Raw genomic sequence first — 24,214 nt, 5'->3', positions numbered from 1 at the left:
GGGAATTTTATATAGAGAGACCCTGAGGAATATCTCAAAAGGGGGAGATGGGATCAGAAGTCAGCTAGTGGTACCTGAAAAGTATCGCCCCATGATCTTACAAAGGGGGCACTCTGACATGTTTGCTGCGCACTTAGGGGTGAACAAAACACAGCAGAGAATCACACAGAATTTTTACTGGCCTGAAATAGGGAAGCAGATCAAGGAGTTCTGTAAACAATGTGATGTGTGTCAGAGGCAGGGGAATAACCGTGACAGGACCAAAGCGAAGTTGTGCCCTTTGCCTGTGATTGACACACCGTTCAAATGTATAGGAGTGGATATTGTGGGACCTTTGCCCAAGGCCACAAAGAGGGGGAACCGGTTTATTCTCACCATTGTGGACCATGCCACGAGGTACCCCGAAGCCATTCCCTTGACTAACATTGAAACTAACACAGTGGCAGATGCCTTGGTGGGGTATATGTCCAGGATGGGATTTGCCTCAGAAATAATCACAGATTTGGGCACATCGTTTACATCAAAGCTCATGAAACGGTTATGGCAAATCTGTGGAATTAAACACAAGGAAACCACTGCCTATCACCCTGAAAGTAATGGGTTAACGGAGAAGTTCAATGGGACTCTGATGCGCATGATTAGGGCTTACTTGGCAGAGAATCCAAACAATTGGGACCAGAAGCTGCAATCCCTTTTGTTTGCTTATCGATCAGTGCCACAAGCCAGTACCGGGTTCAGTCCGTTTGAACTTTTGTTTGGGAGAAGGGTGAAAGGGCCACTTGATTTAATCAAGCAAAATTGGGAGCAGATCACCCAGGATGACCCACAAGACGTTGTGACATATATAGACTCTTTAATGAATGACCTAAAGAGAAACCTAGAGCTAGCAGCAGAGAACCTGCAAGCTCAGAAGGTTAGACAGAAAACCTGGTATGACCAGAAAGCCAGGGAGAGGCACTTTAACCCAGGGGAGGAAGTGCTGTGGCCTAGGCTCTGCAGAGAGAACAAACTGCAGCTGGGTAGCCCAGAAATAAAATACTTGGATCACATAGTAGGGGGAGGAGTGATAAAACCCCTAGAGGCCAAGATAGAAGCAGTTCGTGATTGGCCCAGACCCAACACCAAGAAAAAAGTCAAATCATTTCTTGGGTTGGTGGGCTACTACAGAAAGTTCATCCCGAGGTTTAGCGAGATTGCGGCTCCGCTGACCGATCTGACGAGGAAGAAGACTGATGACCGCATCCCGTGGACCAGCGACTGTGAGGAGGCGTTCCAGAGGTTGAAGGAGGCCCTCATCAACTATCCAGTGCTGCGTGCTCCAGACTTCGACCGGGAGTTCATCATCTACACCGATGCGTCTAACAGCGGGGTAGGAGCAGTTCTTTGCCAGGAGGATGAAAATGGTGACCAGCATCCAGTGTCCTACCTGAGTAGGAAACTCCAGAAAGGTGAGAGACATTTGGCAACCGTGGAAAAGGAGTGCCTGGCCATAGTATACGCGATCCAGAAGGCCAAGCCTTACATCTGGGGAAGACATTTTATTCTGTGCACTGACCATTCACCACTGCAATGGTTAAAGACAATGAAAACCCACAATAGCAAACTTATGAGGTGGGCTTTAAACCTGCAAGACTATGACTTTGAAGTGAAGGTGGTCAGAGGGTCAGTGAACTGTGTTGCTGACGCCTTGTCAAGAAGACCTGAAGAATGAAGACGGCGAAAGAAACATGGACTATGTATATATTTTGATGACAAAAAGTTAAATGTACCTGTTTATTAAACATGATTGATTTGTATGAATAAAGGTAACTTGATGTATTGAAAATGGTAAATGTTTAACTTAGAGTGTAAGTATAAGTAAGTATGATATTGTATGTATAACTGTTTTTGTGTGTTTTAACCAGGTTGTTTTTTGGAGAAAAGCACCTTAGCTTTCCCCCTACAAAACAACTTATAAAGAGGGGAGGTGTTACATACAGCACTGATGTTACCTGTCTGTCATGGGTTTGGAGGGAAAGTTCCATCCTATGGGGAGTGGAAGGCGGGACATCAGGGGGGAGGTGCTGTACTGTATATATATTTGGAGCTTGTGTGGAGAAGTTAGGAGAAGAAGAGTTGGAGTCTGTGTGTCAGACTGAGTACAACTGTGTGTCAGTTAGTACATACCTGATAGGTTCAGGTTTCTTTATAGGTAGCCAGAACTGATAGGTTCAGGGTCTGTGCTTTACTTTAAAGTGTTCTGTGTGAACCAAACTGTTGTATGTATGATTGAGACTAAGCCACGTTACAGTATCTTATTTACTTGATCATTTTATTTTCCCTGTGTGTTGTTTAAATAAACCTTGTTCCTTTATTTGTTAAAAATCCATTCCTGGTCTGTGTGACTCCTTACAGGGAATGGTTGGTGGCAGCTTAGTGAAACTGTGGCATATCCCAGTAGGTCTGGGTTTGCCACAAATCCCATCCCTTTTTCCTTGGTTTGAGCTGCGTCGGGCAGAACCAGAGATCAGGAGTTTGGTTGACTGCTGTGCTTCCTGTGTACCCTTAGATAAGCTGCACAGCTCCAAAGGACCCCAAAAGAAGGGAATGATAAACCATTTCTGAATACTTTGTATTTAGAAAACCTTGGAAAGGATCATCGCCATAGGTCAAAATTAGACATGAGCTGTTCGTATTCATATTACTGGGGATATGAATATGAATCGCAGCACCACAGGTACCATGGAGGCCATTCCCTCTCCCCAGAACTGGCCAGTCCACTTACCATTCGGTGCGCCGCTTTGTCATCATTGCATCAATCACAGAAGGAGCCCAGCTGGCTCTTCGCTGCCTCCCCATGCAGCCAACCACTTCATTAATGAGACAGGATGGAGAGTTTCCCCACTCAGCCAATGACTGATCAGCTGAGTGGGGAGGTGGGGAAGAGGTGGCCTGGCTCCTTCTGTGATTAGCACAATGGCAATGATGGTGTTGAGCACCTTGTGGCAAACGGTGAGTGGACTGGTCAGTTCTGCAGGAGGGAATAGGCCTCTGTGGCACCTGTGCCACTATTCATATTCGTATCCTCAGAGATATGAAAATGAATAACCCATGTCTAGTCAAAATCAACTTGACAGCACATTGCTATTACTGTTATTTATTAGCTTTGCTGGTCTATGGGGGTGGGTGGACCAAAGCATCATGAATAAACATTAAGAGTCTAGACTAGAGATGGGCACAAACCGTGGTTCATCCAGTTCGGCGCGGCATCTGCACAGGTATTCTACAGGTGCCAGAAGCTTCCCTCCCCCGCCTCCTCTGCATAATTGTCCACTCAGCAGCGCATTTCCCTCCCCGCCTCCTCTGCATAATTGTCCACTCACCGGCTGTGCCATTGGCTTTCCTGCCCCACCTCCTTATCTGAGTGGACGGCTGCTGGAGGAGCTGGGGGAAGGAAGCAACCTGCTGCCAGTGAATGGCAATCATGTGGAGGAGATGGGAGAGGGAAGCATGCGTGCCCATGGAACACCTGTGTGGGCACTGCTCCAAATTGCCAAACCATGGCTCATCTCTAGCCTAGACCTAAAAATATGCAGATGAGATGACATACTTGCAAAATCATTGATTTTTTTTTTTAATTTCAAGAAGCAAATTATTTTCTATTGGCAACTGCTTTAAACTGGCAGCCAAAGATTTTGGAATGACTCCAATTGCTGAAATTAGTAGGGAGAAGGGGATGACCTGAGCTTACATATTTTAACTTCTTTCCTTAACATTTGGTACTTCATAATTTTTATGGTTTCTGTACTTTTGAGGGTGCTTGTTGATAGAATTCCAACTTCTGTAAGGTACAGTTTTCTTCTTTGCTTATTCATCTTATTACAATTGTTTTATCCATGATAATTTACTTGTCCCAGTATAGTATTGCATTTTCATTTTCTAAAACTGGAGATGATTGGAATTTGTAATATGGAGGAAAAGATGTGACCAATCCATAAGATTTAACCAACTGCTTCATCTTTGCATCTTGGCTTGTTGTTTAGTCGTTAAGTCGTGTCCGACTCTTCATGACCCCATGGAGCAGAGCACGCCAGGCCCTCCTATCTTCCACTGCCTCCCGGAGTTTGGTCAAATTCATGACACTGTCCAACCATATTGTCCTCTGTCATCCCTTCTCCTCCTGCCTTCACACCGTCACAACATCAGGGTCTTTTCCAGGGAGTCTTCTCTTCTCGTGAGATGGCCAAAGTATTGGAGGCTAAACTTCAGGATCTGCCCTTCCAGTGAGCACTCAGGGTTGATTTCCTTTAGAATGGATAGGTTTGTTCTCCTTGCAGTCCAGGAGACTCTCAAGAGTCTCCTCCAGCACCACCGTCCAAAAGCATCAATTCTTTGGCGGTCAGCCTTCTTTATGGTCCAGCTCTCACTTCCATACCTCACTACTGGAAAAACCATAGCTTTGACTATGCAGACTTTTGTTGGCAATGTGATGTCTCTGCTTTTTAAGATGCTGCCTAGGTTTCTCATCGCTTTCCTCCCAAGAAGCAGGCGTTTTTTAAATTCATGGCTGCTGTCACTATCTGCAGTAATCATGGAGCCCAGGAAAGTAAAATCTGTCACTGCCTCTATATCCTCCCCTTCTGTTTCCCAGGAGGTGATGGGACCAGTGGTCATGATCTTAGTTTTTTTAATGTTGAGCTTCAGACCATTTTTGTGCTCTCCTCTTTCACCCTAATTAAGAGGTTCTTTAATTCCTCCTCACTTTCTGCCATCAGAGTGGTATCATCTGCATATCGGAGGTTATTGATATTTCTCTCGGCAACCTTAATTCCGTCTTCAGATTCCTCCAGTCCAGCCTTTCGCATGATGTATTCTGCATATAAGTTAAATAAGAAGGGAGACAATATAATGCCTTGTCGTACTCCTTTCACCAACTTTGAACCAATCAGTTGTTTTGAACCAATCAGTTGCATCTTGTTTACACCTGCACATATAATCTGTTGGTGCTAGTTTAGGGCATCCGGCTATAAAAGAGACAATTTGATTAAACTCATGAAAGAACATATCAAGAAACAGTCAAAAGGCCAGGAGATTACGAGAGTGGCTTAACAGTGACCCAACTAAAAGCTAATGGAAGAGTCCATCATCTCCATATTGGCTCCAATTTTGTTCTGTTGTACATCTGCATCAGTGACCAACCACTTCCTCAAGACACGAATACTTTATTTATGCTGATGAGCCTGCACTTACTGCACATTTGGACAACTTTCAGATTGTGGAACATCTAACAGATCCATTAGAAGAACTCTTATGATAAGAACCAACTTAAACTCAACCCTATTAAGACTCAGATACTGTATGTACTGTATCTGAGAAACAAGCAGTCATCTCAAAATGTCAGGTTACCTGGAAGAACATGCAACTTGATCATTGCTTTGCTACCAAAACAATGATATTGTGTTTTGTATTGTTTTGTTTTTTGGTGATGGGGGAGATCACATGCTGGCCTATAGGAAACATTAAGGTAAAGGTTCCCCTTGACATTTTTAGTCCAGTCGTGTCCGACTCTAGGGGGTGGTGCTCATCCTGCTTTTCAAGCCATAGAGCCAGCACCTGTCCGAAGACAGTTTCTGTTGTCACGTGGCCAGCGTGACTAGGGAACGGCGTTTTACCTTCCCACCGAGATGGTACCTATTTATCTACTCACATTTACACGCTTTCGAACTGCTAGGTTGGCGAGGAGCTGGGACAAAGCGACGGGAGCTCACTCCGTTGCGTGGATTCGATCTTACGACTGCTGGTCTTCTGACCCTGCAGCACAGGCTTCTGCGGTTTAGCCCACAGCGCCACCACGTCCTTTTAGGAAACATTACCTAAATAAAAAACAAAACATCTTCAAAATCTATCAGGAACCACTTGGGGAACACAACCACAAACTCTTAAGAACCACAGCCCTGGCACTATGCTATTCTGCAGGTGAATACGCCAACCCTGTGCAAAATGGGTAGATTTAGCACTTGGTAAAAGCAGTAGAATTATTACTGGACACCTGGGGCTAACCCCTACTTACAACAGGTACTACACCCAGTAACATATGGAGAAAGGAAGCAGCTAATAGTGAAAGACACAGCATCTGTATCAAATGCATAGCCAGCTGTCCAGCTACCATCCCTCCCAGATAAAAATCCAAGAAATTTTTTTTCCAGAACATCTGTGAATCTTAAAGGAGCAGCAAAGAATGCCAGGACTGTAATGTGGAAAGAACGATCTACCTCTTAAAATTGATGGAACCTCAGGAAAGTCTAGCCCCTGGCTACACGGAGAACTGAGTTATTTATCAGTCAGTTATTAGCTACAGAGTGGAGTTGGCAGAACCAAGATGAACCTCAGAAAATATGTGTTTTTTTCTGTACTGCCTTGCAAGTGCAGAGAAGAACAAGCAACTTCACACCTATATCAATGTATTCTGTGCCCCTCAACGTGTACCATGGTAGATCTGATGTTAGCTTCCCCCAATGTTCTTGATTTTGCCCATTACTGGGAAAAAATTATGTGACGCAAAGAAAGAAAGATCAATATGCCCAGGGCAGTTTGTAATTTAAGTTGTGAAAAAACCAATAACAAAAAACCCAGAATTGAACTGTATCCATCCTATCCCCTTTCCTTTTCTTAACATAACATCTGAAACAGCTGCCAAAATTATCTCACAGAAGGGAAGGTGAAGAGTCTGTGCACATCATCACTTTGAGAGAGAAGGTGAGAGATCAGGCAAAAAAAAAACAACCAAAGGGTTTGAGCTGATCTGTGATGGAAAGAAAAATTAAAAAGCACCTGAATAGCAGGAACACATCTATTTTGGGGTTATCAAATGTTAGCAGGCGGAAGAGCCAATATTAGAAACTGTCAAATTGCAAAAAAACCTCTTGAGGTCATGGAGGTCAAATGACAAGAGATAGATACATTTTCTTTAGATGCTGAATCTATTGTAGGGCATAATAACCTTCTCATGTTTTGTTTGTGATAAAATAAGAATGTTGTGCCCAAGTGTTAAAACAGAGCAAAGCATAATTTTTTTTAATCCTGAATCAAATGCCGTGCCATCTGATGGCTGAACTTCATATTGCATGGAAGCTGACTTTTTATTCTCACGGTTTGGGAAATACATGTGTAGTTGGCATGTGCTGTACCGCCTCTCACTTAAAATGCGGTGTTGGGGGAGAGCATTGCGAACACCATAGATCACCAGAAAGACAGTCAAATAGGTTCTAGATCAAATCAAACCTGAACTCATTCTGGAAATATGAATAATTAAACTGGGACTATCATATTTGGAGCACACCATGAAAAGAAAGGACCCACTAGAAAAGACAATAATGCTAAGAGACATTGAAGGCAGTATGAAGAAAGGAAAATGAGATATGAGATGGACTGACTGAATAAAGGAAGCCACAGCCTTGCATTTGCAAGACTTAAACAGAGCGGCTAATGATAGTACTTTGGGGAGGTCATTAAATCATAGGATAGTACTTTGGGGAGGTCATTAAATCATAGGATGATCACTTTGATTTTTTATAACATACCAAATGATGCCCCCATTGCCTCCATAGATGGAACAGGCAGTATAGCATTCATGGACCCAAGGTATTTTTCCTGTTCCTTTTTAGTCAAATAGTGGTTGTTTTTTTGAGATGAGCAAAAGAAAATACAGTACTTCCTCCCCCCCCCCCGAATTACGATGAAATGAAGGCGTATCCTTTGAACAGATCTTGTGTTCTATACTCAGTAGAGATCTCACATATTTTGATTCTCCTCCAACAAGATGGAAAGTGAACCCTTTTCTTTAAACACAGATATGCTTTCTGTGCTGGAAATTAAAGCTAATTAGAGTTGCATACACCTGGGAGGCTGGAAAGTTTTAAGGGTCGGATCATACTTCCGCAGTATTAAAGAGCAGGCCGGGTAGGTGGGGCTCGTCAGCCATGGAAGGCAGCCCATCTAGGAGAGGGAAAACTCCGATTTCAAACCTCCACTGCCTTGTGGATTTATCCACTCATGGAAAAGGCTTCAGGAGTTAACCTCGAGGCAAAATCCAGAGCTGGAGTTCCGAAGGTAGTTCGTGTCGTTCTGCCAACTCCTGTGACGTTGCTGGAACCAGTTGCATAGGCTCTTGCCTTTCCATTGGACCATTTCAGCAACGTGGAGAGGGGAGACCTGCTGCTTGGCTAACAGTCTATCCTCCATATTACTTTACCCAGGCTTCATGTTCTGGAGAGGTCACTCCTCGATTCAGAGCATGTTACCATAGTCTCTCGAGACTGAAGGATGCCTATGCTGGATCACAAGTCAGAGACAACTAAACAGGGCATAGCAATAACAGCATATCTTCAACCTGATCCCATGAGTGAATAAAGGTGCATAGTGTTACATACAGCACTGATGTTACCTGTCTGTCATGGGTTTGGAGGGAAAGTTCCATCCTATGGGGAGTGGAAGGCGGGACATCAGGAGGAGGGGCTGTACTGTATATATATGTGGAGCGTGTGTGGTGAAGAGAGACACTGTGAGACACTGGGATGTGACGAAGCAGCAGCTGGGAAGAAGGAGCTGTTGTGGGAGTCTGTTTGTCAGACAGGGTACTACTGTGTGTCAGAGTACCAACCTGATAGGTTCAGGTGTCTGTTGGTTAGCCAGAACTGATAGGTTCAGGGTCTGGGCTTTAAGTTAAGGTTCTGGGTGAACCAAACTGTATGCTTGTATGAGTGAGAATAAGCCACGTTCCTTTATGTTATTCACCTAATTGTTTTATTTACCCTGTTTGTATTTAAAATAAACCTTATTCTTTTATTGTTTGAAAATCCATCCCTGGTCTGTGTGACTTATTATAGGGAATGGTTGGTGGCAGCTTAGTGTAACTGTGTGACAGGTCCCAGTAGGTCTGGGTTTGTCACATTGATTGGTGTCCAGCGTGTGGGATACGACTGGTCCAGTTGTCCAGTGGTCCAGAAAAGCCTTGGCAAGTGTGCCCAGAGCAAGGGGGGTCTAGTCAGGGACAGTCTGAGGCGCGTAGGTAATCTTCTAGGTGTACCTCACGGGGAGGTGCACTAGTGGAAGAACGTGCCAACTGGGGAGACTTAGATTAAGGTGCTCTGAGGCAGCCTAGTTTTGGCGGGAAAACGCTGAGGCAAAACTGCGTAGCAACAGTGATCTAGCTTGCCAGCTGAGAGGCCCAGCAGAGGGGGGTAGGCTCTGACTCGATACTGTTGCAAGTTGGTGCTGAAGAACAGCAGCAATCTCTAGGGAGAGCTGGTTCTGAGGCAAAAAAGGAAAAAAGTGGTCGTTTTATTCTGAGGCTTGACTTTTTAAAGCAGCCTGTTCTGAGGGGGGATTATGCCCTTGACTCGAAGCCAGATGGCCGAAATGAGTGAAGTGAAAGACCCCCAGATTGACCAAGGTTCTGAGGATGAATTTGGCTCAGTGCAAGGTGACAGCACAGGAGAGCAGAACCCAGAACTCAGAAAATTGATCCTAGTCCAACAGCATGAACTGAGGATGAGGCAATTTGAAATGGAGGAAAGGGAGAGGCAGGAAAGATTGGAGAGAGAGAGAATGGCGTTTGAATTAAAGAGATTGGAACTGATGAACCAGAACAATAATAATAATAGGGATTCTGAGGGAGGCCAATTGTCTAAGGCTGACCTGAAGAAATTCCCTGTGTACCACAAGGGAGATTGTCCTGAGGTGTTCTTTTCCTTAGTGGAAAGAGCGTTTGTGGACTTCTCAGTGAGGGAAACTGAGAAGATGACCATCATGCGGTCTTTAATCAGTGGTAGCCTGGCTGAGGTTTATGCCGAGATGCCTGAGGAACTGATGAAGGATTTTGCAGAGTTTAAAAAACTGGTGTTTGCCAGACATGGGATAAATGCAGAGCAGCTGAGACAAAGATTCAGGTCCCTCACAAAAAAACCAGAACAGACTTTTACCCAAGTGGGGGCCCAATTGGTGAGGCTGCTTGAGAAATGGCTATCGCAGGAGGGAACAGAGACCTATGAGCAGCTTAAAGATTTGATAGCACTGGAACAGTTCTATTCAGTCCTGCAAGGGGAATTGAAATTCCAGGTGAGGGAAAGGAAACCAAAAACTGTGGCAGCAGCCGCAGAGATCGCGGATTTTATTTCCCAAATAAGAAAGCCCTTGGGTGAGGGGAAATCTGTGGGTAAACCCAAAGAAGCCTACAGCAAGTACTCTCAGGGACCAGGGAAAAGCCAGCAAGGGGGAGGGGCCCATGGTGAAGGGAAGCCCTCAGACATGAAACTAAGACCTCAGAATTTGGAGGGAAAACCCAAACAAGAGGAGAGAGAATCAAAATACACCAGAAAATGTTATTTCTGTCAGGGAAAGGGTCATCTAATCTCAGAGTGTGAGAAATTGAAGCAGCTAAAAGGAATGGTGCCTCAGAATTCTAGTGGGACCAAGCCAAAAGCTGTGTTCTGTGTCCAGAAAGAGCAAAGCTCATTGTCACTGAGGGAGCCTGTTGCCATGACTACTCAGTCTGGAACAGCTACCTCTGCTGATCAGGCTGAGGAAAATGGTCCTCTTATAGAGGTGAAGCGCTGCTTGCTGGTAAAAACAGATTCTCAGTTGTTTGAGACAGCCGGGGTGGACGTAGGAATACTTGACCGTCAGTATAGGGGGCTGCGGGACACTTGTTCCCAGGTAACCCTGTGCCATCCAGATATTATTCCTCGGGAGTTTATAATCCCAAATGAGAGCATGAAGGTGGCAGGTATTGAGGGGCAGGTAATCTCTCTGCCAGTAGCAGAGGTACCTGTCAACTTTCAAGGCTGGAGGGGAGATTGGCGGATAGCGATTTCATCGACTCTGCCAGCAGCCGTGCTCGTGGGAAATGACCTGGCTGAACATGTGAAACGGGTGCTAGTGATTACACGCTCACAAGCCACCACAGGGACAGTTCAGGGGGGTAATGATGAGCCAGAGACGGAAGCAGAGGGGAGTTCAGAAGCTGTGGTGGAAACCTTAACCACAGACAGCAGATTTGGACAGGAGCAAAAGGCAGACGCCACTCTCCAAAAGTGTTTTGAACAGGTGACTGACGCCCAGCTAACACCTGAAACCCCAGTGAGATTTCTGGAGAAAAAGGGGGTTTTATATAGAGAAACCCTGAAGAATATCTCAAAAGGGGGAGATGGGATCAGAAGTCAGCTGGTGGTACCTGAAAAGTATCGCCCCATGATCTTACAAAGGGGGCACTCTGACATGTTTGCTGCACACTTAGGAGTGAACAAAACACAGCAGAGAATCACGCAGAATTTTTACTGGCCTGACATAGGGAAGCAGATCAGGGAGTTCTGTAAACAATGTGATGTGTGTCAAAGGCAGGGGAATAACCGCGACAGGACCAAAGCAAAGTTGTGCCCTTTGCCTGTGATTGACACTCCATTCAAATGCATAGGGGTGGATATTGTGGGACCTTTGCCCAAGGCCACAAAGAGGGGGAACAGGTTCATTCTAACAATTGTGGACCATGCCACAAGGTATCCTGAAGCCATACCCTTGACTAACATTGAAACTAACACAGTGGCCGATGCTTTGGTGGGGTATATGTCCAGGATGGGATTTGCCTCAGAGATAATCACAGATTTGGGCGCATCGTTCACATCAAAGCTCATGAAACGCTTATGGCAAATCTGTGGAATTAAGCACAAGGAAACCACTGCCTATCATCCGGAAAGTAATGGGTTAACTGAGAAGTTCAATGGGACTCTAATGCGCATGATTAGGGCTTACTTGGCAGAGAATCCAAACAATTGGGACCAGAAGCTGCAATCCCTTTTGTTTGCTTATCGATCAGTGCCACAAGCCAGTACCGGGTTTAGTCCATTTGAACTTTTATTTGGAAGAAGGGTGAAAGGGCCCCTTGATTTGATCAAACAAAATTGGGAGCAGATCACCCAGGATGACCCACAAGACGTTGTGACATACATAGACACCTTGATGAATGACCTAAGGAGAAATCTAGAGCTGGCAGCAGAAAACCTGCAAGCTCAGAAGGTCAGACAGAAAACATGGTATGACCACAAAGCTAGAGAGAGACACTTTGACCCAGGGGAGGAAGTGCTTTGGCTTAGGCCCTGCAGAGAGAATAAGCTGCAGCTCAAATGGGCAGGACCATATAGGGTCATTTCCAAGATGTCAGACCTGAACTACCTAATAGAGCAGGAGGAAAACCAGGCAAGGAGGGTGGTTCATGTGAATGCCCTAAAACCCTACTACAGAGGGGAACAGAGGGTTTTATTCGCAATAAAAGCAGCTGAGAGTGAGGAAGCTGAATTACCCTTCTGGGAGGGTAGAGGGGAAGTAAAATACAACCCAGAGGAGGTAAAGATCAGTCCTGCACTCACCCAAGACCAGCAGCAAGAACTAAAAATGCTGCTTAGTAAATATCAACAGGTGTTTTCTAACAAGCCGGGGATAGTGAAGGGAGTGATGCATCGGATCCACACAGGGGATGCACCCCCGCAGGCAGTATCCCCATACCGAGTAACGGGACCCTATAGGGACAAGGTGCGGAAGGAGCTGGACGAGATGCTGAGGGAGAACATAATCGTCCCCTCTTCTAGTCCTTGGTCCTCTCCGATAGTCCTTGTGGACAAGCCTGATGGGAGCATTAGGTTTTGTGTCGATTACAGGAAATTAAACCGTGTAACCACTCCTGATGCCTACCCAATGCCCAGGCTAGACAACCTGATTGAAACCATAGGGGGTTGTCGGTTCATCTCATCATTGGACCTGGTAAAGGGATATTGGCAATTAAGAATTGATCCCAGGGATCAAGAAAAGACTGCCTTTTGCAGCCCTTTTGGTCTCTATGAGTTTCGAGTCCTGAGCTTTGGTCTCAGAAATGCACCAGCCACATTCCAAAGGCTGATGGACCAGACCTTGGCAGGGCTCAGTGACTTTACAGTGGCCTACATTGACGACATAGGGATCTTCAGTAATACCTGGGAAGATCACCTGATACACCTGGAGTTAGTGCTGCAGAGGTTAAGTGCAGCAGGGCTAACAGTAAAGGCCAGCAAGTGTCAGCTGGGTAGCCCAGAAATAAAATACTTGGGTCACATGGTAGGGGGAGGAATGATAAAACCCCTGGAGGCCAAAATAGAAGCTGTTCGTGATTGGCCTAGACCCAACACCAAGAAAAAAGTCAAATCATTTCTTGGGTTGGTGGGCTACTACAGAAAGTTCATCCCGAGGTTTAGCGAGATTGCGGCTCCGCTGACCGATCTGACGAGGAAGAAGGCTGATGACCGCATCCCGTGGACCAGCGACTGTGAGGCGGCGTTCCAGAGGTTGAAGGAGGCGTTAATCAACTATCCTGTCCTGCGTGCTCCAGACTTCGACCGGGAGTTCATCATCTACACCGATGCGTCTAACAGCGGGGTAGGAGCAGTTCTGTGCCAGGAGGATGAGAATGGTGACCAACATCCAGTGTCCTACCTGAGTAGGAAACTTCAAAAAGGTGAGAGACATTTGGCAACCGTGGAGAAGGAGTGTTTGGCCATAGTCTACGCGATCCAGAAGGCCAAGCCTTACATCTGGGGAAGACATTTTGTTCTGTGTACTGACCATTCACCATTGCAATGGTTAAAGACAATGAAAACCCACAATAGCAAACTTATGAGGTGGGCTTTAAACCTACAGGACTATGACTTTGAAGTAAAGGTGGTCAGAGGGTCAGTGAACTGTGTTGCTGACGCCTTATCAAGAAGACCTGAAGAATGAAGACGGCGAAAGAATATGGACTATGTGTATATAATGATGACAAAAGTTAAATGTACCTGGTTTTCTGAATTTGGTTTGTATGAATAAAGGTAAATTGATGTAATGTATATGTTAAATGTTTAAATGCCTAATTGCTATGGTTAACTTAGAATGTAAGTATAAGTAAGTATTATATGGTATGTATAACTGTTGTTGTGTATTTTACCTAGGTTGTTTTTTGGTGAAAAGCACCTTAGCTTTCCCCCTACAAAACAACTTATAAAGAGGGGAGGTGTTACATACAGCACTGATGTTACCTGTCTGTCATGGGTTTGGAGGGAAAGTTCCATCCTATGGGGAGTGGAAGGCGGGACATCAGGAGGAGGGGCTGTACTGTATATATATGTGGAGCGTGTGTGGTGAAGAGAGACACTGTGAGACACTGGGATGTGACGAAGCAGCAGCTGGGAAGAAGGAGCTGTTGTGGGAGTCTGTTTGTCAGACAGGGTACTACTGTGTGTCAGAGTACCAACCTGATAGGTTCAGGTGTCTGTTGGTTAGCCAGAACTGATAGGTTCAGGGTCTGGGCTTTAAGTTAAGGTTCTGGGTGAACCAAACTGTATGCTTGTATGAGTGAGAATAAGCCACGTTCCTTTATGTTATTCACCTAATTGTTTTATTTACCCTGTTTGTATTTAAAATAAACCTTATTCTTTTATTGTTTGAAAATCCATCCCTGGTCTGTGTGACTTATTATAGGGAATGGTTGGTGGCAGCTTAGTGTAACTGTGTAACAGTCTATCCTCCATATTACTTTACCCAGGCTTCATGTTCTGGAGAGGTCACTCCTCGATTCAGAGCATGTTACCATAGTCTCTCGAGACTGAAGGATGCCTATGCTGGATCACAAGTCAGAGACAACTAAACAGGGCATAGCAATAACAGCATATCTTCAACCTGATCCCATGAGTGAATAAAGGTGCATAGATACAGTCACGGCAAAAAATATTGGCACCCTTGCAGTTCTGTCAGAAAATGCACCCTTGCAGTTCTGTCAGAAAATGCAAGGGTTTCCTGCTTTCTCCCTTCGTGCTAAGCCCCATGGGGCTTAGCAAAAGGAGGGGGGAAAGGATCAAAACAATTCTGCAACTGCACAATCATTTTGATCCCTTTCCCCCTTATACAGCCACAGGATTGCTTTGATTCTTCCCCCCTCCTTTTCTTAAGCCCCATGGGACTTAGCAAGCAGAGGAGAAAGCAGGGATCAGAGCAAACCTGCAGCGCTTTGATCCCTGCTTTTTGCTAAGGATTAGCAAGTGGAGGGGAAAGCAGGAATCAAAGCCCTGCAGAAACAATTTGATCCCTGCTTTCGCCTCATCTTGTTTTTGTTCTCTCCTCAGCTTACTTCCATATTTAAGATGACCCTCAATTTTTAAAAAGTTTAAACAAAAGTTTTATACACGGAAAAATATGGTAGTGATGAAGGTATGATGATGTTGCTTTTTTAAAGCAATGTAACACTAATGCCATTGTAACTATCATGGGTGCAAAAAGTAAAGTTTATCGATTATTTTATAACCAAGGTGGGGGTCTGGCAGAGGGCATTTTGGCTGCTTTCCTGTTTTCTATGTCTGTTCTCCCCCCCCCCCCACACACACAGCAATAAGAACAACAAGCTAAAAAGCAGATATGAATTGTTGGCAATGTAAGCAAATTATAACAGATAAGTGGGAAGTTACTTTGCATACTCTGGAACAGAACCTGCAGCCCTCCAAATGTTCATGAACTATAACTTCCATTGTCCCTCACCTTCGGTTAGGGTTAGGGTTTGTAGATCACCTGGAGAGCCACGACCTTTGCCAAGGTTTTGGAAAGACACTATCAGCCTGAGTAGACCCAGCATCCCTGTAGATTAGCCTTTGTAGTGGCCATGCTACCAGGGAATTTAAATTGTCATTTAAATCAATTTGATTTGAATCAAATACACCCTGATTACCTCTGAAGTAAATATGGACAAAAGCATATGATCAGTGGAAGCTAAGGCTTTCTGAGGGAAGTTGAAGCTATCTAACATTATTGGTAATAACAGTTTTATATTGTCTCCAGTCTATGAGGCATTCAAATTTCTACTCAGACATGGAAATCCATGTATGTATATGTGTGCATGTGCATATGTCTGTGGGAAACCACTCCTTAAATAGGTTGCACACCTTGAAACCCGTTATTATGGTTGCAATAAGGTAGGTGTGGTTTGGCAGCATATAACATATTGTGGTGCTTGTTCTGTTCTAGAGAGCTCTAGTGCTGTAGTTCAGGGAATTACCTATATTAGAGCAGAAAGTTTCATATGCATCATGATCCCAGAATTCCATGGGCTGGAACCAGGACTGTTAAAGCTGCAGATGCTGGCCGCTTCCTGCCTTTTGTTCCATATTGGTCTTCGTCATTGAAGCATGACTGTAAAATAATCTCCCTAATGAAAACATATTTGAATCCCTTCTCTTTCTCTATAGCTGTGACTATCACACCTGAATAACTGGATGGTACTAGAGCAGAGAAAAGGTTTCATTGCAAATATGTACGTATTTTCCCTGTTCATCCAGGAAGAAGATGGATTGCCATAGTAACATCATCATACAAGAAGAGATCAAGTTTTTATCAATATTGTCAGGCTTTTGCTGTTAACGTTTTTTTTGCTTAGAAAGGGGCCCTAGACTAAAAGGCAGACCATTGCATTTTGAAATTATTATTTTATTTTATTTTATTTATTGGATTTCTATCCTGCCCATCTAGGCCAAAGGTCTAGAAATTAGACCAAAGAAATTAAAGATAATCTGATCAGTGGGTAAATTAATACCAGTGAGTAAGCAAGACTGAATTGATAAAAGAACCATTTTTACATAGAGGCTCATGTCAAGCTTTAATGAGGAAAATCAGGATTGATTTACAGCAATGTAAATGAAATATGGAAATTAATTCTCCTGTGCTTTCCATTTTCATGACAGCCAGGCACCATAAAAGCAACAAAAGGACTACAAAATTGATTGTGTAGAAAGGTAGAACTGGACAATATTTGTTTAATATTCTAAGTAAATGAAGTCATTTTAGTAATATTAATAATAGCACTAAAGGCTATATATTCCCAATAAATTGTGGACAGAGACCAAAGAGAATTAAGATTAATGTAAATTCTGTAGCAATGAATGGAGTTTATGTATCAAGTCAATCCCTCAAGATTAGTTCATAAAGGCACAATACACTAAGATTTTCCTGTGCAAGTTACATTTAAATGATTGGGTATCTTTATTTCAAAGGGCAGAGGTTTCTGAACCGGGTTTTATTGAGCATTTTCTGATGTTTATATTCATTTAATTCTGAAGTTGCAATTTATGCAAGTGACAGGGAATGGAGTAATGGGGAAAGGAAAAGCTTATTTATGATAAATACAGATGCCCTAAAAGCCATTTGCAATATGTAACTGAACGTTTAATGTAAAATGTTCTATTAAAATGATTGATACAACACACTATCACATTCAGCAGTGTTTGTTTATTTTGCAGCTAATCTAATAAATGATAGAAACACAACAGAAAATGGGAAAGATTGGCGACCCAGATGGAAACATGGTAAGATGACCATGTGGCCTGTTTTACAGAGGATAGTCCCCTATTTGAAGACAAGTCATAGACAGTCCTCTGTTTGAAGCTTGTCTTTATTTGATGGACTTTTCAGTCCTGTTTAAAATTGATGAGCCTCAGAAGGAACAACAGGACCTTTGAGGTTGTCCATCCATAGTTGGCACCAGGCCAATGGGCTGCGAAGTTGCCTGGCCAATCTTTCTCTTCTATTGAAGTAAATAGCATTTTAATTCAAGTTATAGTAACTTGAATAATTTTTGAATTTGTGACTACACATATCAATCAAAATATGGAAATTTGATGCATATCTGTGCTACTTTGGGGGCTATATATTTCATCATTTGAAGTAGTGTAAGTGGTTACCCTAGATCAGGGGCCTCCAGACTACGGCCCATGGGTGTCACATTCCCAGGGGGTTTCCAACAGGCAACAGTCCAATAAACCAGTCCAATATCAGAAGTCCAGAAGATGCAAAGCAGATACCAAAATGCCAAAGCCAAAACACAAACTGTAGTCAGCAGTCAGAGTCCAAAGCCAAGGGTCCAGAGAACAGGGTCTAGTATAAGCAAGAGCATGGATGAAAGCCAGAGTGTTGATTTGTTGCTTCCACAAGCTTCCAAGCCTCTAGGTGCAGATTTTATAGCAGCAGCAGTAATCTAAACAGTTCATCCTGCTAAAACTCAGGACTGGTCGACCTGATGTTCCTACGGGAAGCATTCATGTGATCCTCTGCCCTTCGTGTCATGAGTCTTTGCCGAAGTTTAGCTCTCACTCTGGCTACTGGGGAGGAGAATCTGGTGGTGATTCAGCTGTCTGTGCTTCTAATTGCCCAGCATTTTCCTCAGCTGTAATTAACCCCTCAGATTCTAGATCTTCTTCGGCTGAACTCATGACAATGGGCCACATCTGGCTCACCTTGCCTTTTTATCTGACCCAGTCATAGAAAGAAGAGGGAAGGGGGACCCAAGCGATCCCCCACCCTCGCTGTCTTTAGATTGTTTGGGTCTCCCTTCCCTCCTCTTCCTATGCCCAGGTGGAGATAGGAAGAGGAACAAAGCCTGACAGAAGCGATTCCCCCCCACTCCCACTGTCTTTGCAAGGACAGCAGGGGTGGGGGATTGCTTGGGTCTCCCTTCCCTCCTTCAGCCCTCAAAAATGTGTAAAATATATTATGTGGTCCTCATACTGAAAAGGTTGGAGACTCCTGCTTAGATGATACAATGATACCAATCTTCCTTCTAACTTTTCTAAGTTCACTGAGAAGACATCTATACATGGTTTCCAGTTTCTTGATCATACTACAGATAGCTTCTAGAAGGCCACACCTGGCTTTTCAGGTTGCAAAGACTTTCCCATTTACTCTGATGGACAGTGCAACTCTATATTTATTTATTTATTTATTTTATTTCTATCCCGCCTATCTGGTCATACTAGACCACTCTATGGCCAAAGCATTATTTTCAGACCACACTCTACCATTATTTCTCGCTAGGAAATCAACAATACAACATCTCTGTAAATCATATTTATGTCACTAAATTTCCTAAGAAATGCATAGGAAGATGACTAAGTGATTATATTAGAATAGTTTGCTTGTTTATTTATTTATTTAATTTTTATATCGCCCATCTGGCTGAGGCCACTCTGTGCAGTTTATAGCATATAAATATCTCCAAGTACAATTTAACATAACAAAAAATGGAAATAGTAAAATACAAATTAGCAATAATCTGAAAGCATTAAAATACATCAAATAAAACATTTAAAAACATTCAAAGCATTAAAACATTTAAAACATTTAAGATGGTGAACATTGGTCAGATCGGCTAATTAGACTCAGCTGAGTTTGCAGGTATGATGTTTTCGCATGCTTGCCTAAATAGCCAGGTTTTTGGTGACTTTCTAAATTTCTCTAGCAAAGAGACCAAACAAATTGCAGGGGGGAGTTCATTCCACAGTTGAGGGGCAACTGCTGAAAAGACCTGGTTTCTCATCTCCTCCATCCGTGCCTCTCTCGGGGTTAGCATCCTCAGCCGGATACTCAGGATGAGCAGATCTTGTTGGAAGTAGGCGTTCAGCCAGGTAATGAGGTCCCAGATCATTTAGGGCTTTAAAAACATCATCTTGAAGCTGGCATGGAAATGGAATTTAGGAAGTACAGTAATATGTGTGTTTTGTGGACATGAGCATTAGAAAAGGCTAAGTTTTGTAGAACGCAGGTTAAGTAGTTCATGGGCTAAAGAGGGAGCCTCACCCCCAAATTTTAGAGTGGTTACTCTGCTGCTTGTGGAGTGGTTGCCCGTTATGAGAAATCAATGAATGCAGTTTATGTATATGATTGACATGAGTTGCATGGTGAATATTCTGCAGTCTCTGTAACGAGTTAGACATTTATAGCACCGAGAATCCAACATGGTGTTGGTCTCCTAAATCCCAGTTTCAGTGGAACAAAACAATATGTGTAAAGAAACACAAGCTGCCCAACTTGGCTTGTTACCACTGTGCAAGACGGCATTTTCAGTCCAGCTGCAGGGAAAAGGTAAAGCATTTTTCTCATTTTCCTCTAATATCCTCATTTTTTCCCCCTTAATCAGGTTCTGGGAGGATGTAAAACAGTTCCTCTTACCATCATCTGCTGCAAATACAAATTATAGAATAGAACTCCTCTACTTTCTGTGGTTCTTCCACCATATAGGTAGCTTCTTTGTGTTGTGAACTTCTGCTCCAGTATATGTGCTCAATTTTAGCTGTTGGGTAGTTTTAAAGGAAAGGAATTTGCCAACGTTTATCCAATACCTCTCTATATTTGATTCTTTTAGGACACTGCTGGTCAAGAGAGATATAGGACAATTACTACAGCCTACTATCGGGGTGCAATGGGCTTCATTTTAATGTATGACATCACCAATGAAGAATCTTTCAACGCTGTGCAAGACTGGTAAGTAAAATAAAGGATAGATATTAACTGGAACTACAGCATAGTTGACTTGATCTTGTATTTCTCTTGCTTTTATGATTTGATAAATCTGCATTGTAAGGAGAGACCCAATGTAAGAGCTGCATTGTAAGGAGAGACCCAATGTAATTTTGCAAAAAAAAAAAAAAAAAAAAAAAACCACCCAATTATGACTATTTTGAGCATGATTGTGAGAATGTTTTGTACCGGGTCTCCCTTTTTTGCTACCTCAGATCAAGCTTCTACTCCACACATTTAAAGCTTCCTCTTTTTATTGCATCCATGCTATGCGCACATAACGAAGCCACCATAAATGGTCAGCTTTGATGTGATAGCCATTAAATGGGATTAAACATTCATATTAAGAGGCCTGGCAGAGTTAAAACAGAGTTATGGAACCTGGCATCTCCTGATGTTTTAGACTATATTAGTCCCAGGCAACATGGTCAATGGTTAAGGACAAAGTACCCTCTAATTTTCAATTCTGCTGGGCAGGGCTCTACCTCTCGTGCATTCGGCTTCACCCCAGTGTGTGTGCAGCTCTGCTCCCCTGCCGCCCCCACTCTGGCTTCCATCGCAACCAGGACCTAACATGATTGCTGCGTGGAGAAGGAAGAAAGCTGCACAGAGGGAAGCAGAATTTTGCACATGTGTGCACCAGCTTAGCGGGAACTTTGGTTGAGGATGATGGGAGTTGTAGTCCAGAACATCTGCTAGACACTGTTACTTGCCTTAAACATTCAACTATTTAAAGCAATGGTTCCCAACCTTAGGTACCTAGATGTCCTTGGACTAAAATTCCCAGAGGCCTTCAGCTGTGCTGACCAAGATTTTTGGGAGTTGTGATCCAAGAACATCTGGGGACCCAAGGTTGGGAACCACTGCTCTAAAGAGACCATAACATGCACCAATAATGAAGAAAGCGACAATAATGTTAGTGTTATTTATCTTGGAAATATACCCTACCATATCAGCAGTTGTTTTGAGAATACAGTAGCTTATTATGCTAATACCCCACCTTTCTTCCATTATGAATTCAAGGCATTCACAGGTCACCTGGGCACTGATCAGGATCAGTCCTGTTTAACTTTCACAAGCTGGTTGTATCATGTGCTTGTAGAGCATATTCCAGGACCACAATATATAGGAGAAAGAGAAGTTAATAATTAGGTATATATTTGTTCGAAAATGACTGCGGTTTATAAACCACCGAAATGAGGACTTAAAAACCTTGGATTTCCTTTTTCTATTTCAAAATTGCTGGACATTGATCTCCAAAATGCATTTAGATCTCTCCTTTTCTTTTGCTATCAGAATATCTTAAAGCAGGGCTGAGTAACTTCAGTGAACCGATGGGGCACTTTCACAGATCTTGCTATAGGCTATTTTTCCATGCATTGCCAATATTTAGACACTGGCAGTTGGAAAAAAAAAATCATCCTGAGATTTTATGGGACTGATGTCCCTACCCCCTGTTAGAACAGTGGTGTGCTGGAACCTCATGTATTGTTTTAGAGGACAGTCATACTTTGCTTTGGGGGATCCGTTTTACCTCTTGAAAACTCAAAAAGCTGAAGTTTTCTCCCATCACAGAGCTGCCAGAATTAAGCAAGGGAGGTGCTGCCTGGTCCACAAAAATGGCAACAGACTGGATTTAACCTATGGACATTGTGCATTGAACCCTGGCTCAGGGGCTCTTATTTCTCTTTCATACCTTCCCAGTTTCCCTTCCATGATATCAGAACAGACACATATTAATACAATGATTGTTACTTTCTCAGAGCAAATGGGACACTACTTCCCCAGGCTCAGGCAGAGCTTAACATTTTTACTTCTTTGGCACAAGAGGACCGAGAATCCTCCAGTCAGCATAACTGGATTTATAATTTAACAAAGTAATATTTCTTTTCTTTTCTTTTCTTTTCCTTTTTCTTTTTAATGTTTCGAAGTCTCGGCTCAAGTTATGCCCATTGAACTCACTCTTTCCTGCATCCTTATCAGAAAGAGAGGCACAAGTCTCTGTACTCCCCTTCTCCTCAGATTAGGTTGCTTTCATTTTTTGATTGGTCATCAGGAGGTAAACACTAACTGATTTGCAATTCTGATCAATCAGAGATGGAGTTTTGAAGGAATGCTTGCAGGGAAAGCAGCCTACCAGCTTCTAATTGCAAGAAGCTCCTGCCATGACAATCAGATGCTTTTAAACACTTATAGATTTTCCTTCCCTAATGCTATACCATCTGTGAGATATAGTTAGCTCTGAGAATCCTAACACTTTACATAATTAATAAAAGGGGATGAATAGAGTTTTGCTTTAATTAGTTTGAGGCAACAAGGAACCTGTCAGAAGGTCCTACATTAGCATATGGAGGTATAGACAGTGCACCTCCATTGTTCATTTTAACAGCGGGGTACAGTGGGAAATTCTGGTGCACATTGTTTAGATTTACTAAATCTCTTTGTCTAATTGCTTCAAGTTAAGAAGTTTGTTTGTTTGTTTGTTTGTTTGTTTGTTTGTTTGTTTATTTATTTATTTATTTATTTATTTATTTATTTATTGTCATTGTAAGTATATACAGTGGTGCCTCGCATAACGATGTTAATTGGTTCCAGAAAAAAAAACGTTATGTGAAAACATCGTTATGTGAAGCACCATTTCCCATAGAGATGCATTGAAAACCGGATAATCCGTTCCAATTGGAACGGATTATCCGGTTTTCTCTCTCCCCCCGCGGCTTGGATCTGACCCACGGCGGCTACCTCAGCCATGGCTGGACTCCCTAGAGTCCGGCCATGGCTGGGGTAGCCACCGCGGCTCGGATCCAAGCCCCGCTGCTCAGCTGGGGGAAAATGTCGGCAGTGGGCTGCGGCCTCGGAAGGACCCCGAAGCCACCGTCCCCTGCCGACAATTCCCTTCCGAGCTCCGGGGACAGGCTGGGGGGTGAATCGGGAAGCTTGAAGCCTCTCCGCGCTGCTTACCCAGGCCGTTCCCGGACTTCCAGAAGTCTGGGAACGGCCGGGGTAGGCGGCGCGGAGAGGCTTCAAGCTCCCCGATTCACCCCCCAGCCTGTCCCCGATGCTTGAAGCCTCCGGGAACAGCCTGGGTAGGCGGCGCGGAGAGGCTTCAAGCATCGGGGACAGGCTGGGGGGTGGACCGGGGAGCTTGAAGCCTCTCCGCGCTGCTTACACAGGCTGTTCCCGGACTTCCAGAAGTCTGGGAACGGCCTGGGTAGGCGGCGCGGAGAGGCTTCAAGCATCGGGGACAGGCTGGGGGGTGGACCGGGGAGCTTGAAGCCTCTCCGCGCTGCTTACACAGGCTGTTCCCGGACTTCCAGAAGTCTGGGAACGGCCTGGGTAGGCGGCGCGGAGAGGCTTCAAGCAGCGGGGACAGGCTGGGGGGTGGACCGGGGGCTTGAAGCCTCTCCGCGCTGCTTACACAGGCTGTTCCCGGACTTCCAGAAGTCTGGGAACGGCCGGGGTAGGCGGCGCGGAGAGGCTTCAAGCTCCCCAGTCCACCCCCCAGCCTGTCCCCGATGCTTGAAGCCTCCTTGCGCCGCCTACCCAGGCTGTTCTCCGGGTTGCCAGGGCTGGAGATCGGAGCGGACAGAGAGGCAGCCCGAAGCTCGAAGGGGTTTGCGAAGCTGTCTTTCTAGCCAGCTTCGCAAACACCCTCCCCGCCGCCCGTCAGCTGTTCTTCGGGCTGCCTCTCTGTCCGCTCGGATCTCCAGCCCGGGTTGCCAGGGCTGGAGATCGGAGCGGACAGAGAGGCAGCCCGAAGCTCGAAGGGGTTTGCGAAGCTGGCTTTCTAGCCAGCTTCGCAAACACCCTCCCCGCCGCCCGTCAGCTGTTCTTCGGGCTGCCT

At 44.2% G+C, this 24,214-nt stretch overlaps 1 protein-coding gene across 2 annotated transcripts in view; it reads left to right on the top strand.

Annotated features, from left to right (window-relative positions):
- The window catches only part of RAB3C (RAB3C, member RAS oncogene family), a 152,465-nt gene that overhangs the window by 58,217 nt on the left and 70,034 nt on the right, over window positions 1–24,214 (top strand). For both annotated transcript variants that reach the window (XM_020811109.3, XM_020811108.3), the window contains exon 3: window positions 20,216–20,334. In XM_020811109.3, the coding sequence (XP_020666768.1) occupies window positions 20,216–20,334 (119 nt within the window). The remainder of the gene's footprint in view (window positions 1–20,215; window positions 20,335–24,214) is intronic.

The sequence above is a fragment of the Pogona vitticeps genome, chromosome 2 (assembly GCF_051106095.1).
Source record: "Pogona vitticeps strain Pit_001003342236 chromosome 2, PviZW2.1, whole genome shotgun sequence".
In the NCBI taxonomy this organism is placed as follows: domain Eukaryota; kingdom Metazoa; phylum Chordata; class Lepidosauria; order Squamata; family Agamidae; genus Pogona; species Pogona vitticeps.
This window is presented reverse-complemented; position numbering and strand designations above follow the sequence as displayed.